At 36.9% G+C, this 12,463-nt stretch overlaps 1 protein-coding gene across 3 annotated transcripts in view; it reads right to left on the bottom strand.

Annotated features, from left to right (window-relative positions):
• LOC150089668 (uncharacterized) overlaps nucleotides 1-12,463 on the bottom strand; it is a 316,209-nt gene that overhangs the window by 30,082 nt on the left and 273,664 nt on the right. For 2 of the 3 annotated variants that reach the window (XM_090368724.1, XM_090368726.1), the window contains exon 9: nucleotides 9,807-10,911. In XM_090368724.1, the coding sequence (XP_090224850.1) occupies nucleotides 10,726-10,911 (186 nt within the window). In that variant the 3' untranslated portion in view covers nucleotides 9,807-10,725. Of the gene's footprint in view, nucleotides 1-9,806; nucleotides 10,912-12,463 lie in introns of those variants that run through there. The other variant, XM_090368725.1, reaches the window with a different exon arrangement.

Below are 12,463 nucleotides of genomic sequence, written 5' to 3'. Positions count from 1 at the left end.
TCTAAGAGGGAGTTAAATGATTTTGTAATAACTGAGAACAAAGTGGGGGAGAAATTGTTGAAGTTAAACAAAAAGACACCTGGAGTGGATAGGATCTATCCACTTATATTAAATGAGACAGCAAAGGAAGTAAGCAAACCCTTAGGGTTTGCTTACTTCCTTAGGGCATCCATGGACTCAGGGGAGGTCCCCACGGACTGGAGATGTGCAAACGTATCCCCAATTCAAAAAGCGTGATGCAAATAATTACAGACCTGTTAGTTTAACTTCTGTTCCTGGGATTATAATGGAGTTGCTGGTTAAAGAAGCACTGCAAGATTATCTAGACAAGATTGGAGTTATAGTTCAGACACAGCATGAGTTTTTTTTAGGGGGAAGTCTTGTCTGACCAATTTAACTAGAGGTTATGATGTGGTCATAAAGGAACTGGATGCAAAAATTAATTTTGGTATCATATACTTGGATTTTAGGAAAGCTTTTGATACTGTTGCACATTGAAAACTACTGTACAAGTCGGAGCAGTATGGCATTAAGGGCAAATTGCTGCTATGGATAAAGAGATGGTTGAGTGGGAGAAGATAGAGAGTGGTAATCAATGGACACTGCTCTTCGTGGTCTAATGTTATTAGTGGAGTCACCTCCAAGGGTCTGTATTGGGCCCACTGTTGCCTGTATTTATAAATGGTATTGATGAAGGTATATTAGGCTTAATGTCCAAGTTTACAGACAATACGAAGGTTGGTAGGGTTGTTAACGACAGTAAGGATGGTCTACTGCAACTGGATCTAGAAAAATTGAGCAGTTGGGCTGAGAGGTGTCAACTGAAGTTTAACATTGACAAATGAAGGTACTGAATATGGATGGCAGTAACCCCAGAGTAACATACCAACTGTGCAGTACTACACTCAGGGTAGTTGAGAATGAAAAAGACCTGGGAGTAATTGTGCAGTCAGATATGAAGTTTTCTAAACAGTGCAGACAAGCTGCAAGAGTAGCTCATGAGGTCTTGTCAATGATATATAGGAATTTTGCTAGCAGGGATAAGATTATCTGCTTGTATAAGGCAATGGTCAGGCCACACCTTGAGTACTGTATACAGGTCTGGAGGCCTCATTTTAGGAAAGATGTTGAGCTACTAATACGAGTACAGAGAAGTGCAATGAGATTAGTGAGTGGAACAAATAGTTGTTGTTACCAAGATAGGTAGGCTTAAGTTCCGCATATTGGTGCACCTGGAGACTAGGCACCTGCGAGGTGATAAGGCTTTGAATGGTTTAAGTATGCTCAATGCCGATGGGATTCTTCCTCTTGCTGAGATTTCACATCTGAGGGGGCATAAATTCAAAGTGAGGAAAGACAGTTATAGAATAAATGTGTGGAAATTTGCCTTTAGCCAGTGGGTAGTTGAATGCTGGAACAAACATCCGTCTGTCATTGTGGAGGTTGACAGCTTAAATAAATTCAAGGCTTTACTAGATTAACTTTTGGAGTGAATGGATGGATGAAACAGGAAGGATTTTTTTTTGGCTGATGCTATATAAGCTTGCTTTCTTGTATCATATATCATATGCCTCTACCAATGCTAATGCCCCCATTTCTTTTTCTTCTGGAAAGAATCCTAAGAGGAGTTGTCTGACAGCTGCTGACTTCGACATTCATTTTTTTTTTTTTTTTTTTTTTTTTTGTGCAAGTGGCTCTTTGGGTTTTCTCTTTACTACTTTGTTTTGGTAGTAGTACCACTACCATTGCATACTCACAAGTATGCAGTGGTGGAAGGAAAGAAGAAAAAGAAATACAGAAACCAAAGGCAGAGCTGAACATATCTTATCAGGAGGCAAGGAAAGCAGGTTAGCATTAGCATTAGTAGAGGCATTTGATGCAAGAAAGCAAGCTTATGCAGCATCAGGCAAAAAAAAAAAAAAAAAAAACGCACTTCCACTTCACCCCTCTGTTCGTTCAAAATACCTGTCCAGCTGAGCCTTAAACTTATTTAGGCTATCAACCTCCACCACAAGGGATGGAAGTCTGTTCCACCAACCAACCACCCGCTGGCTAAAGGTAAATTTCCGCACGTCTATCCTACATCTGTCTTTCCTCAATTTGAATTTATGCCCTCTCAGGTGATTTTTCTGAGCTAGAGGAAGAATCCCATCAGCATTGAGCATGCTTAAACCATTCAAGGCTTTATACACCTCTATCAGATCACCTCGCTGGTGCCTAGTCTCCAGACACTGTAATTTGCAAAACTTAAGCCTTTCTTCGCAAGAGCACCCCTTTGTTCCATTCACTAATCTTGTTGCCCTTCTCTGTACTCGTTCCAGCAGCTCTACATCCTTCTTGAAATGAGGCCTCCAGATCTGTATACAGTACTCTAGGTGTGGCCTGACCATTGCCTTATACAATGGAATAATCACCTCCTTATCCCTGCTGGAAAAATTCCTGTATATCATTGACAATACTCCATGAGCTACTCTTGCAGCCCGTCTGCACTGCTCAGAGAACTTCATATCTGCCTGCACAACCACCCCCAAGTCCCTTTCATTCTCTACCATTGTCAGTGTAGTACCACAGAGTTGATACGTTGCTCTGGGGTTGCTGTTTCCCATGTGTAGTACTTTACATTTGTCAATGTTAAACTTCATTTGCCACCTCTCAGCCCATCTGCTCAACCTTTCCAGATCCTGTTGCAGCAGCATAGTGTCAGTAGTGTCCTTGACAACCCTGCCAACCTTTGTATCGTCTGCAAACTTGGACATTAAGCATGATATACCATCATCAATATCATTTATAAATACAGAAACCAATAATGGACCCAACACTGAGCCCTGAGGGAATCCACTAATAACATTAGTCCACGATGAGCAGTGTCCATTGATTACCACCCTCTGTCTTCTCCCCCTCAACCACCCCTTTATCCATAGCAGCAATTTGCCTCCAATGTCACACTGCTCCAATTTGTGTAGCAGTCTTCCATGTGCAACAGTATCAAAAGCCTTTCTAAGATCTAAATATATGATATCAAAGTTATTCCCTGCATCCAGTTCCTTTGTGACCACATCTTAGTATCCAATCAAGTTGGTCAGGCAAGACTTCCCCATAACAAAACCATGCTGTGTCTGAGCTATAACTGAAGTCTTGTCTAAATGATCCTGCAGTGCTTCTTTAACCAGTGGATCCATTAATTTTCCTGGAACAGAAGTTAAGCTCACAGGTCTATAATTACTAGTGTCAGCCTTTGATCCTCCTTTGTGAATTGGGGTGACATTTGCACATTTACAGTCTATGGGTACCTCCCCTGAGTCCAAGGAAGCTCTCATAATTATGGCTAAGGGTTTGCTTACTTCCTTTGCTGCCTCCTTTAATATAACTGGATAGATCCCATCCACCCCGGGTGCCTTTCTTGTGTTTATCTTCAACAGTTTCTCCTCCACTTTACTCCCAGTTATTTCAAGATTCTGTAGCTTACTGTTAGGGTTGAATACACCTCTGGCATTCCCCTTGCTGAATAACTCCTCATGTGTGAATGTCGATGCAAAATATTCATTTAGTTTGTTAGCTACCTGAGCAGGATCATCAACAGTTGACCCATCAATATCAAGTGGACCAATCTGATTCATCCCCTTCCTTCTAGAGTTTACATAAGTAAAGAACTCTTTGCTGTTTTTCTTTGCATCCCTTGCGAAAGATTTCTTGTAATCTGCCTTCGCCTGCCTAACCTCGTTTGTAACTTGGTTGCATATCAACTTGTATCTATCATAGGCTTCTGTGTCATGTGTTAATTTGTAAGTATCCCATGCATTTTTCTTCTCTGCCATATGCCGCATTAGTTTATCTGACATCCATTTTGGCCTAAACCTTGAACAATATTTCTTAGTTGGTATGTAAAGCCTAGTAGCTTCCAAGATAAGTTCTTTGAATGCTTCCCATTTTGAATTTGCTGTTGGTAACATCATCAGTTGGTCCCACGGTATAGAATTTAAATACTGTCTCAGTCCATCGTAGTCACCTTTACGGAAGCAATAACCCTTCCCTTTACCCCTAATGGTAGTTACCTCTTTGAGTAAATCCCACTTCAGCACACTGTGATCACTGCCACCTAGTGGTTCATTTATCTGCAGATTCTTAATGCATGAAGAATCACTGCTGATAATGAAATCAAGAGTATTACTCCCTCTAGTTGCCTCCCGAACATGCTGATGTAGAAAACAATCATCCAATAAATCCACAAAAGCCCTGCTAGTGTGTGAGTAACCAGTCCCCAAATTCCAGTCAATATCTGGGAAATTAAAATCTCCCATTATAAGACTCTCTGATTTACTGGCCCACTCTATTTCCCTGTACAGTTCCTTATTATACTCATCAGAGTCATTAGGCCTATAGCACACTCCTACTCTCAATTTTGGTCTCCCAATGCTTATGTCACACCAAACTGACTCAACACTGCACTGTCCAGCGATGTCAACTGGCTTCACTTCCTTGGTTTTTATGTGTTTCTTAACTAATAGCATAACCCCTCCCCCCTTCCTATTCTGTATATCCTTTCTGTAGACGTTGTACTCCCCAAATTGCAGTTCTGCATCCCTTATATCTGTGTGACACCATGTCTCTGATATCCCAACAATATCTGCCTTCGATGTTTTGAGCAATACCTCAAATTCATCAAATTTATTTACTAAACTCCTAGCATTGGTGTACACGCAAGTATACATGCACCTGCTCTTCCTCCTAGCCACCCTAACACAACCCATGTGTTTACTTGTACCGCAATGGCTCCCAGCAGTCTCTGAAATACCATGCATCTTGTTTTTCAGGCTTCTGCTCATTCTAATAGAAGCAGTGCAAGAATCTCTTTCACCTCTGCCAGTGGCTACTGTCAATCTATTGGTCTTTGTCTCCCCCCAAGCTAGCAGTTTTCTGACCCACCTAACACTGCCTCGATAGCATCAGCAAATATTCTTGCACCCTTTCTATTTAAGTGTATCCCATCCCTGTAGAAGCAATCTCTCCTGTTAACAAGTACAGTCCAGGCTGAAAAAAATTCTACCCCTTGAGCCTCGCACAATCTTTCCAGGGCCGAATTGATCGACAAGGCTCTCATCATATACTCCCTCCTATCGTGTCTGGGCAGAATTGCAGACACTTTCAAATTCAACCCTAATTCTCGGCTTTTGTTCAACAGTGACCTGTACTTGTTAAGTAATTCTGCCGGTCTCCTACTCTTAATATTATTAGTGCCAACGTGTACAACTATATCACCTTTTGTGCCCTTAAAAGATGATATTCGCTCTACAACGTCATCAACCTTTGCCCCTAGCAAACATACCCTGGTCCTGTTCCACCTATCTTTTTTACAAAGCATGTTCCCCGTTTCCCTGGCAATAGAGTCACCAAGAACTACTAGTTCCTTCGGGACCAGCGCATTCTGCCTTGGGGGTTGTCTCTGTGTCACGCGATGCCCAAGTGCAAGCTCTGGCGTTGATGTGGGCAGCTGAGAGCTTGATGGGCCCCTCAATTTAGTTTCTTCGAGGGCATCCACCCTGTCCTTCAAGCTCTCATATAGGCCCACAAGAACGCCGAGTTGTTGTCTGATATCGCGCACACACAAAGACATCCCCCTTGGGGGATGTCTTTGTGAGGTAACCCAAAAAAACAGTAACAAGCCTTCATATGCTGAGAAAATTTGAGGGAAGCATTCCATCAGGGAAGAAAATTTCAGGGAAGCTTGCTCATCAGAACTCTTCTGGATAGAGAAGGGTGACAACTTGCCTATGGGCTATTCACTAATGAAACAGATTATCAGGAAGCATGATGTTGGTCCTGATCCTGCTTTCAGCCTGGATCATTCTGCTGCAGCAGTAGTACTATTACTGTCGATATCATTGTTTAGGGACTATGTTGGGGGCACAGAAGAAGGATTCATTAGAATTTTTTTTTTTTTTTTTTTTTGTTTCAGTGCCCAGGCTCCCACCCATCACTGAGCTGACAGAGAAATCCATTTGCATAACAAGCAATAAATACTCTTGGGAGTAGGTGAAGGAATTACCCAAGCACCATACTTGCTCACCTCCACCAGCCCGAATCCTGTCTCCTAAGAAAAGTTTGGTAACAATTTTTTTTTGATAATTGTGGTCTTTTGCTGTTACACTTTCATTAACTCTGAACTACCTGTGTCTCAGCATCAAATACAAGCAACTGTGAGAACTGGCAGAACAAATCACTGTTCGTTATGATAATGGACACCCACACAATGCAAACTTAATTCAGGCTCTGCTTCTAAAAATGCACTGGGACAATCCTCAAACACCTTAACTACATGTCTTGATTTGTCACCAGGCAATTTTCATGTTGAAAAAGCATTAGAAAGGACATCACTATTATTGGATGCTGAAGTTAAACAGTGCTTAAAGGGTAGTTCTATTATAGATGTGATGCCTGTATAAATGCATAAATGTATAAATGGTGATTTCTTTAAAATTTATCAAAAATGAAATTTCCTTTCAGTTTGAATCCTGGGAACAGAGGCCTCTCTTATTTTGCCTCTTGTAATATTGTTAACAATTGTATTTTGTAAATAATTGCTATTCTTGCACACCCTTCTAGCCGGTGGCTGTGTAAATGGTGAGAGTAAGCATTTGCTACAATAATAAACGGATTTAATAATAATAAATTAGGGGTGCATTCAAGCGAAAAACAATGTTTTGTGTATATTCCTGTACAGTGTTGTCTGTAATAAGAAAGGTTAGGTTAGTTAAAGCCACTAAATCCGGGACGGATTCGAGTGAAAAAACAGTAACCGTGGGTCGTAAGTGCTTCATCCTCATACAAAGAAAACTGTTTGCTTCCATTAAATTACACTACATAAATTTCTGATAAGGTTGTTCTGTATTTTTATCTGTATTTCTTCATGTTTATCTGGATATCCAGATTTTTAAATATGATTACTTTTGTGTGGCATCAATGATTTAAAATGAAAGAAAAGTAAATATACAAAAATACCATATCAGATTTATTAACAACATTCAACTTCGCATAAAATACAATATATTCTTTGCTACAAGTAGCTAAATTAAATTAGCTAAATTAGCTAAATTAGCTTTGCTACTAGTAGCTTATTTTAGCTACTAGTAGCTAAAATAATCGCAAATTAAAAAAACAGTAGAAATCTTCCATGGTTAATAAAAAATACCTTCAAAATGTACATCTGAACATATTTCTTGTGTGGTCATGATAACGGTCTACCAATATGAAGTTTTGCTCATTTTAGCTCATTCCACCTTAATTGGTACTTCTCCACTGAATGTATGTCTTTTTTGGTGAAATCTCTCACAATACTCTTCACTAACTGCTAAATTTAATCTTGGAGATTGCATTAGTTGCAATCTCCAAATGAGATTGCAAGTAATGGAGCTTAATTGATTGACACCCTTCATCTCATTTTTTCCCGTAATTTTCAAAATGCTTTCCTAAAATCCAAGTATATGATATCAAAATTATTTTAGGCCAGTTCTGGTTATATCACTTTTTTAAGGTCACATGAAGAAATAAACTTGAATGCAACCCTCCTTTCTATTGAATTTTGGCTTTGGAAAAGGGATGATAGAGACTAAATTCTAGAAATTGTTAACCATGCAATTCTGTTTACTTTGGAGAAATTGTTCCTGATGCACGCAACACTTATTTTATATTTAACATGAAACCTTGATGGTAGATACACAGCTCTTTACAAGTCAGTATTTATTGTTGCATTTCAAAGCTCACCTTGCTGGTAGAGTAATCACTGTCTTTTATGTGTGTGCTTGTGTTCAATATGGCATCAATAAATTTCATTAATGGTAGCATTATTAATACTACATTTATCACATTTATACAATAAGACTCAAGATATGTTTAGTTTAATTTAATAAAATAAACTTAAAACTTTTCAATCTTTTTAAGCAAAAAAGGTTGAAGATGCCGAATAAAGCAAACATAATAGATTAAGTGTATAGGCTGTCAACTTAAACCATTTCTTTATGAACATTAGGGGGACTTCAAAAAGGGGGGATCCCCATTATGTTTTCCTGCTTATAGTGCTTTTTGAGATCAGTGCCTTCAAAAGCACTATATATAACTGGAGTTTACTATATGGACCCCACAGAGCCCACATGTGGGATCTGTGGAGTAAGTCTGTATAAACACTGTGAAGGATGTTTCAATGCAGTACTGAATTACTTCTGTATATGTACGGACTGTCTTGAAACTCTACAGGAATATACCAGCATCTAGTAAACGTGTTTACAAGTAACAGCTGCTATATTTATAATAGTTTGAAAATCTGCACAGGAGGCCTTTCAAAAAGATTTGAGACAGCTTACACAAGTCAAAATTAAGAATTCTACAGAATTCAGGTCCAGAAGTTGATGAAGCTGAATCACCAAAGTACATACATAAAAGAACATAACAGGCATATAATATAAGGTTATAACAGAATTTAAAAAAAAGTAAACAAGTTTTTATTTTTTATGATTTTTAAATATATTTTTTAAAAATTCAGTTTTACAAAACTTCCAAATTTTTTGAAAAAATTTCACTTGGGGTGGGGGGGGGGGGCACATTACATACTGTATGAAACTGAACTGTGAAAGGGTTAAATAAGATAAATAAGTTGCTGGAAGAACAAATTAAAAATAATAAAAAATCCCCTGGTTGTTTAAAAGGTCTAAATGAACAGTCCACTCTGAGTAAATCCCTATCAAATAATACTGTGAAATGTGTCTTCTGACCAGAGGGGGGGGGAGAAAGAACATACCAATTATACAAATCATTGAAGCTAAGATATTATGAAGAGGCCTAGTAAAGCTGAACTGATCCTACATAATTTTAAAATAGATGGCATTTATTCTAAGAATGCTGAAAATCACAATCCAAGCCCTGGATATCTATGATTTGGATGTGCTAGGAAATAATTTTAAAATAATTAAAAAGTATAAAAATTTGATGGAAAAGCCATAGAAAGATTAAAAACTGCTCTCCAAAGAGTATGTTTGAGGGGTAAAAAGCTCAAATCCAAAAAAAAAAAAAAAAAAAAAAAAAAAAATGGAAAAGAAAAAAAAAAAAAAAAATGGAAGGGAAAAAAAAAAAAAAAAAAAAAAAAAATGGAAGGAAAAAAAAAAAAAAAAAAGAAAAGCTTGACAGTAGAATCGAATCTTCTCAGGGAAAATTACACTGTCCTAGTTATTGCTAAATTCAATAGTATTTTAATCAGCATTTAAAGAAGAAGGAAACTTCTTTAAATGCCTGTAGCCCTGTGCAGTTGCGACTAGCTATGAGGTGGAACAGCAACACAGAAGAAATAAAAGTATTTTGCATGTTTGTATTTATTACTGATATTTATTTTGTAATTACAGTTGACGTTATAAGTAATTAAATGTTATATGATGTAGTCTTACTCTTAAATCAACAGATCAAGCCACCCTAAAACTGACTCTCATTGCTTACATATAGAAAAGTTATTCATGCATGCAACAGTGATGCTTTTGAACTCCTCTTCTTGGCAAATCTATGACTTAAGTTGCACCACAACCAATCGGGCTTTGGTGTTTTTGTTGATTTTTACTCACAATAAGAAAGTAACTTATAAAAAACCATTTTTCATCATTCTATATGATGATGATCTTGAACCTAAATGATTAGTCAGTCTGTGACTTAAATATTACAAAAAAGCAGTGTTCTAAAAAAATAAAATTTCTATTTATTTATCAAAAATGGATGGAATTACAAAATAAGTAAAAAAAAGTGTGTGTGTGTGTGTGTGTGTGTGTGTGTGTGTGTGTGTGTGTGTGTGTGTTTGGCTGAAATATGTCAGCAAAAGAGCTGGGTGAAGTGTGCAAACTGTAAAAGGTTGCTGGAACAGAGAAACAGAAACAACAAGAAAGAAGAGCATGGAGACATGAGCATCTGAAGTTTTTTCTTCTGGTATTCATCACAATTCTATGAGTTTTGTCACTGGAAAGATCTTGTGGCTTTCTCTGAGGAGCTGAGCCATCATCAGTAGTCCTTTCTTCTTCTATTTTTGTTCTTTTTAAGGGTTTACTCTTGTTTACCCACAACATACTCTTGAAGAACAGTCTGTAGCCTTTTGTGACTTTTCCACCTAATTTTTAGTCTAACTATTTTAAAATGGTTTTTAATCTATACCTGAGCGCATTCTGAGTTGTACATTCCCAGAGCTTGAATCATGATTTCTGGCATTTTAAGACAAGTATCAATCTATTTTAGGGATATGTAAGATGGGTTTACAGATTACTAGGCTTCCTCTCTTCATAACATCTTGGCTTTCAACGGTTTTGTACGCAATTTTTAGGTGCAATCATTTTTTGTTCCCTCCCCCAGGTAGGAGTCACAATTCAGGATGATATTTGATGAGGATTTATTTTTACAAATGATTCTTTATAGATCATTTAGGCTTTTCAGACAACTATGAGTTTCTTTAGTTCAAGTTTATTTCTAATTCATCTCAACAACCTTTTCTTATTGAATAGTATTCCAAGATACACCCATACAGTACACACCCAGAGAGTGGGACCCCCAAAACCCCATTTTAACTTAAAAAAAACCCAAAAAACAAAAAAACTTAGCCATATAGTGAAGTGTTAAAATACTATATAATTAATTTTTTAAATAAAAAATAAATATTTGCTGCAGAACAATGTTTTGATCTTTCCATTTTACGATTTTAATCTTTCCTTAATTCAATTTACTTTTTTTCATACTTGCTAAATTATGATATTTCATTGTATTTTTCCACTTAGCACGTAGATCTTGTGCAGATCGATTGAATCCACCATATGAACGTATCTTTGTCCAGTTTTCTGTTCCATATTTCAAGACTCCCGTCACTAATAAATCTTCTTCAGCTAGAGTCCATGAATTCTGAAAATAATAGTTGAAAGACTTCTTTTACTTCAACTCTGCTGTAACTGAAATAAGAAATCATTATAAATAAAAGTCTAGAGATGCAGAGATTTTGGAATCTGTAGAAAGCTTCAAAAATCAGGAAAACAGACAAATATCCCTCTTTATGTGGCCATGGCAGTCTACCAAACATTGACATTAAGCTTTTATTTCAGCCTCAATTGAACTTCAAGACAAAGAATTAAGATATAACAAGCAATATCTTAATTCTTTGTCTTGAAATTAAAATTAAAATAACAAGCAATGAAAAATTGCTTGTTATTTTAATTTTTATCAGAATTTATCTAAAAATGCCTTTTCCTAGATCATATTTTGCAGAAAGAAATTGTCCCTTGCAGAAGTACCCATAAATGTCGAAAAGACGTTTTCTAAAATGAAATATCATATTTTCTTGAGTACTCCCCCCCCCACCTTGAATAAGCCACTCACTCCATTTTTTTAAGACATAAAAGAGGTGGGGGGGGGGACTTTATGTGAATTGATTTTCTACCAACAGCACAATTTCAATTTTTTTCTGTCCCTTGAATTTTTTTTTCAGTTTTTCACTAACTTTGAAAGATCACAACTGTATAACATATTTAGCAGGACATATAAACAATGCATTACAGTGTTCTCCCTAGAAAATTTTGCCAGCCGGGTGGGCAAGCGTAATACATCACAATATTATAAAATTTTCTGTTATTTATAAATGTGACTTAAGCGATCCAGAGCAAAAATTAATTACGCATAATTTAACATTATATGCTCCTGTCGTATTGACCTCGTTTGAATTAATATTGATCGAGAGCAGTGAGCAGTACCATACAGTACCGCAAGAATCGCTTAAATTTTAGCCGGGTGGTCAGTAAAATTCATCAGGTGGTGCGTCCATCCGATAGGTCCTGGGGAGAACACTGCATTACATGTTATATCCACTAGTAAAGGAGGCTAAACTTAGCTAGAATCTTGAGGTGCATGAAGTGGACTATGGAATTTTTTTAATGCATAAAGGAAAATGACAAATGAAGACGCCCATTACTCACTACTTTTCATCTCCACACAGCAGTAATCAATGCAGAGTTGTTATCTGGTTTCAATTCCACCAAATATTACATGATCCGGATATTTCAATGAATTGTGTGCAATGCTAGGAAACGAGAATACTCATTACCTAAAGAAAGAATCTATTTTTTTATATAGCCCAATGTTCCAAGTCACCTTTTAATAAATACTGATAATAAACAAGATACCTCTTTTAAGCAAAAGCCAGACAGACAAATAAAAATGTTGAAGTTAACTTCTAATGTGAAATATCAACATTTCCATAGCCTTAATAGAAATCTCAAGCTTTGGATTAAATTTGCAAATAAGTTGCACCCATATTTCTGGTTCCATATTTTATAAGAAATGTAACAAAAATTGAGGTTTGATGGGCCATAAACTTCAAAAATAACTTACAAATAAACACAACATCCAAGAAACTAATATCCTTGCAATATATTCTAGTCCAAAAATCATATTAACGATATTT

This window comes from Mastigoproctus giganteus, chromosome 2, assembly GCF_048544385.1.
Source record: "Mastigoproctus giganteus isolate SK-2022 chromosome 2, ASM4854438v1, whole genome shotgun sequence".
NCBI lineage: Eukaryota > Metazoa > Arthropoda > Arachnida > Uropygi > Thelyphonidae > Mastigoproctus > Mastigoproctus giganteus.
This window is presented reverse-complemented; position numbering and strand designations above follow the sequence as displayed.